Source organism: Betta splendens, chromosome 12, assembly GCF_900634795.4.
Source record: "Betta splendens chromosome 12, fBetSpl5.4, whole genome shotgun sequence".
Taxonomy (NCBI): Eukaryota; Metazoa; Chordata; class Actinopteri; order Anabantiformes; family Osphronemidae; genus Betta; species Betta splendens.
The window spans coordinates 11,941,113-11,947,112 of record NC_040892.2 but is presented as its reverse complement, the minus strand read 5'-3'; the positions used below and the strand labels follow the sequence as shown (position 1 = coordinate 11,947,112).

General features: G+C 44.4%; 1 protein-coding gene and 1 long non-coding RNA gene across 16 annotated transcripts in view; one reads left to right on the top strand and one right to left on the bottom strand.

The window, feature by feature from the left end:
* The window catches only part of LOC129604937 (uncharacterized), an 8,199-nt gene extending 3,195 nt beyond the window's left edge, over nucleotides 1-5,004 (bottom strand). For 5 of the 6 annotated variants that reach the window (XR_008696294.1, XR_008696295.1, XR_008696293.1 and 2 more), the window contains exons 1-2: nucleotides 4,869-5,004; nucleotides 4,350-4,490 (exon numbers count right to left, since the gene is read on the bottom strand). This is a non-coding gene — a long non-coding RNA (uncharacterized LOC129604937). Of the gene's footprint in view, nucleotides 1-3,803; nucleotides 3,873-4,349; nucleotides 4,491-4,868 lie in introns of all 6 variants that reach the window. The other variant, XR_008696296.1, reaches the window with a different exon arrangement.
* Nucleotides 1-6,000, top strand: part of LOC114866883 (transcription factor 4-like) — a 118,479-nt gene that overhangs the window by 94,056 nt on the left and 18,423 nt on the right. For all 10 annotated transcript variants that reach the window (XM_029169114.3, XM_029169115.3, XM_029169113.3 and 7 more), the window contains 3 exons: nucleotides 4,236-4,341; nucleotides 5,001-5,149; nucleotides 5,296-5,443. In XM_029169114.3, the coding sequence (XP_029024947.1) occupies nucleotides 4,236-4,341; nucleotides 5,001-5,149; nucleotides 5,296-5,443 (403 nt within the window). The remainder of the gene's footprint in view (nucleotides 1-4,235; nucleotides 4,342-5,000; nucleotides 5,150-5,295; nucleotides 5,444-6,000) is intronic.

Sequence of the window (6,000 nt, the reverse complement as noted above, 5' to 3'; positions counted from 1 at the left end):
CCTTTGAGTGTTCACATTCCAGCACATCTGCTTTGGATGAAGCGTGGTAAACTCTGTGTGTGTGTGTGTGTGTGTGTGTGTGTGTGTGTGTGTGTGTGTGTGTGTGTGTGTGTGTGTGTGTGTGTGTGTGTGTGTGTGTGTGTGTGTGTGTTTGTGTCTGGGAGAGAGAGAGGGCGAGAGAGAGAGCAGCAGTGAGAGGCAGAGAGGAGCAGAAGAGGAAAGATTTCTGATCTTTTATTGAACCAAACATTCACTTGATTCACATTCAGCTGTTCAGAGTCACATTTATGAGTAATCTGTCGAGTTTGATTATGAACCTGCAGGATTTTTAGGTTGTGAGCGTACAGTAGTAGTATTTGGAGCTTGTTTGACCTTTTCTTCTCTGTCTGGCATAAATGTGACCTGGAAGCGCTCCTCCTCCTCTGATGTCAGTCTCTGAACTGCGTCTAGTTGCATGTGCTTGTCTCATTGAAGCCTGGTGCTTAAAACTGTGAGATCACAACGCAGAAATGCTTACATTTGCATGAAGCCTTGCTCAAGGGCACTACGGCTGTGTTAATAAGGGAGCTCCTAGCTGTCGTTTCAACATCGGAGATGATCAATCCTGAAGCCTGGTAAAGTCATCATCAGGGCATTTTGTATTTGGTGTCTCAAACCTTCTGCAGCTGCAGTGAGTGATCTCTGCTTGGCAGATGCTGGAATCATAATAAGTTAAACTTCAAATGTCCAGTTAACGTCAGCACGCTAGCGTCAATGACTCTGGAAGTGTAATAGTAGAATTTAGCTGGAGCTGCTGAACCTCTGAGTCCTAGTTGTGTGTGTAGACGGTGCCTTACGCTGTGTTTCCATTGATGATGATGTAACAATGCAGCCAGAATCAAAATTTGAATTTACAGCATTTCTCAGTTGTTGAATGTGTCTCACTTACTAGCATGTCATCCTGTCCAGCCTGTTGTCTGTGTATGTGTTCAGCCGCTTGGTGTCTTAAAAGGAAATAGAAGAGCTGCTTCCTCCTCATCCCCCTGTTTTTTTCATGCGAGCCGAGGAGCTGCAGGAGAGGAGAGGCTGAACAGATGCTCCCCACATTTGGAGAGAATAACAGGGAGAAGAACCATCAAACACTAAACAAAGACAAAATGCCTCCTGGTTCTTTTTCTTCTCTTCTTTCCACTTTGCTTCAGTTTTCGGTCTTTTATCTGCTTCCAACTTTTTCTTTTCATTCAGTTTTATTTATTGTCTTTCCATTGTCTTTCCATTCCTCATCTTCAACAAAACCCTTCAGGGCCCAGCAGCATTTCCATCACTGTCAAGTTACTGAAACGTTGCTGAGAAAATACAGTTGTTTTTTAATGTTTGACCTTTAAAGCTTATTCCATTGTTTAGTCCCACAATCTATAAAACTACTTTGATTAGTTATGAGTTTCTATGAACATTGGATCCTAAACGCAGCACTTTGACCACTGATGCTGGTGCATTTCTGTGACAGCCGTCAGGTTTCTCTTTGCTGCCTCAGAGATGGATAAGTTATTGAAGGTGCCTGTGAGCTGCTGTAACTGCTGCTGGTGACACACGAGCTCACAGATCCTACGATCAAACACGTTCTACACTGTTTCACCTCAGATCCCTCTCACATTTGATCTGCAGCTGTCTGGTTTGTCCTTGTCGTCCGGATGCTGTTCTCAGCATTAGGTCAAATATGAAACTACGGTTGGACAACCACTTCTACTTGCTTCTACTGGTAACTACTGTAGATCAGAAGAGCTTCTGCTGTTTTGCTTTGTGTTCCTTTTTTTCACTGTTTTACAGAAAAGGTTCTCCTGGTTTTTAAATGCCTTCTTGTCATTTTTCTGCTATTTAACCCAGAACGGGTTTGGTTTGTTTCCATGAGTGTCTTCTAGGTTGTTAGGTTTCAAATTATAGAAGAACTTCCACAGGTTTCTGTAGTTTCTACTACTGTAGTTTCTACTACAGAAACAAGGTAGTCAGTACATCAGTTATAAGAACATAATCTGATCTGAATTCAGCCTATAACAGTGGACCTTTTTTTATAAAGGGGTTTTGAAGGTTAATAGCTTCATCAGATCATGTTTTGATTGAGAATTAAGAATCCTGACATTATTGTTGGCTTTTATCTGCTACATATTTGAAGGTGCATCTACATACTGTACAGTAATTCAGGCCTAGTCTAGATACAGTAGCTGTGATAAGTGCATGTTCATGTATTGATTGATTGATAAATCAGTCACTAGACTAGTTTGGTACAATTAAGACATAAAAACGTTGAACCAATTTATCTTCAAAATCCTTTCAAAGCAGACTTTGTGTTTAGAACGTTCATTTCTGTTTTGTATCTTCTGTGGTCATCATCATCATCATCATTATTTTCCACTGGTTGTGACAGAGATGTGGTGGTATCACTTGGATAACCGGTTCTCTCTGTTAAACCATCCAGCAAGGTTTATGTGAGAACATGTCAGGTTTCATGTCATGTCATGAGTTGTGTTGTGGGAAAGGAGAAGGTCACTGACTGAGCTGAACTGGACGTGTTTTCTGATTGGATTGCTCATATTTACATGGTGTGTGTCTGTCAGTCGTCTCTGAGACTCAGTCCTTCAGGGTTTGTGTGATTAGCTCAAGGTCCACTGGCTGACAGAGAATACGGACGCTGGTGTGTGTGTGTGTGTGTGTGTGTGTGTGTGTGTGTGTGTGTGTGTGTGTGTGTGTGTGTGTGTGTGTGTGTGTGTGTGTGTGTGTGTGTGTGTGACAGGAACAGGTGCAGAGTGTGTTAAGTCTGAAGAATGTGGAGAGTCAAAATAACAACCTCATCTCTAACACAGACGCAGTCACACACTCTGTCCTCACTAACAACGGGAACACGTTTCTGCCCGACGTCGGACATAAATCTAAATATTTTCATCAGGAGCAAGGGACTAAGTTCTCAGATGGAGGAAGAGGAGGAGGAGGAAGCATGAAGACATACCAGTTTAGGGTTAATGACAACTACAGACTGTGTGCGAGAACATGCAGGCTCGTTTGGATTCTTAGAGTCGTGCAAGGTGCACTACGACCCTCTACCTAATCTAATTACTGTAGCATTTGTGTGTGTATGTGTGTGTGTGTGTGGTGGGGGGGGGGGTCATTTCATGACCTCCACCTCTCATTCCCAGCGTTCTCAGGGTTTCCTTTCTACAGTGGATGTCCTCAGTGTTTGTGGCACCAAGACCTGAAAACATACCTCATTAAATGGTGGGGTTTTTTTCTGAGAGTGTTTAGCTTGAAAGCACGGAGCAGCAGCTCAGCAGATCTGAAGTGATGTGAAGCAAAGTCAAGGGAGGCTGCTTTCACTTTGGGCTGTGTTCTTGTTTTAATCATTTCTCTCAGGGACTGTGGGAAGTGAGATGGATGTTTTTTATAATGCCCCTAAATGTCTTCTCCTCTTTTCTCTTTTTTTCCCCTTTTCTCTGTGTTTTCTGTCATGAGATTTTTGTTCCACATCTGTACTCCATTCATATGCAAATAACAAAGGCGCCCATGTTGTTGTTGTTTGTGAAGGATCAGGTGGGTAGCCGCACGGTGCGCTTTCATTTTAGCGTGTATCAGTGAGGGAGACGGAGAAGCAAGAGCGCTTTCAACAGCTGTTCCTGGGTTTGCGTCATGGCTGGGTGTTTGCACGCTATGCGCACACACACACACACACACACAGCCAGAGGCATGCTGTGGGGACCCCCCATTTGAAGGCATGACCAAACACCAGCCGTTTTCCGTGCATCCGCTACGTCGCTCTTGCTCGGGACGAGCTTCACCTGTTGCGGGTGATGACAAGCGGCTGGTGAAGCTGTCGGCCTCGCGTTGTTCCACGCGCTCGCTTCACACTGTGAAAGGAGTGAAACTCACAGCTCTGAGTGGAAGGAGGGTGGAAACACAATGTGCCGTGCCTTTTTTTATTTAACGAAATGTCGATTTGCAAACAGGAAATTAGAAAACGTGAATAAAGTATATATAAAATTAAGTATTAAATGAGCAAACAGACCTGACTTATTTGTGTTGTGAGTGTGAATGTGGGCAGGTTTTTGTTGTCTGTTACAACCTGATGGAGATCATGTGTATTTGTTTTCCTGTGACGGTTCCAGTGTTAGACGACATTAAGGGAATCGCAGAGTTTGGCTGCGAGCTGATGTGACGAACATGTGTTTTGATCCCGGTCCTGAACAACGTGTTGTGTGTTTGTGTTGCAGGTGTACGCTCCGTCTGCCAGTACAGCCGACTACAACAGGGACTCGCCGGGGTACCCCTCCTCCAAACCTCCTAGTGCCGGCTTCCCAAGCTCCTTCTTCATGCCAGGTACTCACCACTCACACTAATGGTGGATTCCTGAGCTCACTGTGGACGCTGGATCACAGAAACGTTAGCTCTCAGACCAACGTCAGCCTGAGGTTCGAGTCATGATGAGCGTTTGCCCTGAAACGCAGTGATGTCAGCAGGTTTTTGTTCTGGGTGAACACATAACATACAACTAAATTATATTGTAGTGCTTTGCTTTTATAAGATAAACAAATGAGGTGAAATAGGTTCTAACAAAAAAACAATTTAGGCCAATGTGTATTATTACCAGATGCTGTCACACATCTGAAATAGTAAAGGTCAAACTCTGAGGTCATATACTGTACTAACATAATCCTCATCTTTAAGTCATAGACTCTAAAAAAGAAATGTTTCTTAGAACACATGAAGAGAACTAGCAAGGAATCAGCAAGTTTTTGTTAACTGGGTTATTCCTGATGCCAAAGCAGGAAAGCAGGTGTTGTTTTTTAAATCAGGCTACTTCACAAAGTGGGTCAGACAGAATACTAAAGTGCAACTAGACTCACTGGAAGCTTTGACCGAAAGTAGCTCAGCTCAGAACCTCGCCGGGGTTCGTACTCCGACCCGTCACACTGATCTGAAACCAGCAGAAGCGCGTCGCTGAACCTCCTCTTCCTCTCCTTGCGTGTGTCCATCAGATGGTCATCACAGTGGTGATCCCTGGAGCAGCAGTAGCAGCAGTATGAGCCAGCAGGGTTACCATGGTAGCATGCTGGGGGGTGGGAACTCGGCCCACGGTCCGGCCCAGAGCTCCTCCTACTGCGGGATCCACCCACATGACAGATTGGTGAGCGAAGCTGTCAGTCACACTATGGAGCAATCACTGATACTGAGGACGGGACAAGGCTAATTGGCTTTGTTTATGCTAGCATATTAGAATTATTCATGGTAAAGATAAAGCCTCGCCTTGTCTTTTCACTGCAATCTCTGCAGAGCTACCCATCACATTCGTCTGCAGACATCAGCTCCAGCCTTCCTCCCATGTCCAGCTTCCACCGAGGGGGCGGGAGCGGTGGCAGCGCCAATCATTACAGCACCGCCTCCTGCACCGCCTCCACCAACGGCACAGACAGTATTATGGGTAAGACGTCTGTGTATGAAGACACTAAAACCACTTCAGCGCATGTTCTCATGAGGGTCACATGAGCATTTTGAGCCATATTTTATTTGTTTGAAGGCAAGAACAGAACCTGACACTTGACTTGTACTCGACTGCTCACTTGGACTTGAACAAGTAAAAGACATGATTTTTATCCAATGATAAACAATACACAAAGACCTGCACCTTGACTTTGACCTTCATTAAAAAAGCTCTTCTGAGTTTTTGTTCGGCTGCATGTGAAAAGTCGTCAGGCCTCAAACCTGCATGTGTTCATTTAGTTGTTCATCCTTTGAAAAAGACGCAGACGTACCACTTGCACTGCCTGACTGACATTTTCCTGGTTTCCAGCCAGATTACTACATTCATTGAACTACATGTTTATTTACCTCCATAGAAATGCAAGAAAAGTTTCCTGTAGTGATTAAAAAATAAACTTGACTGTCAGTGGAAATAACAAGCAGTCAAGCGCCGAATAGAAGCAAACTGAGCGGAACGCTCTGGCTGGAGCTTGACATCACTGACACAAGCAGCGGGCC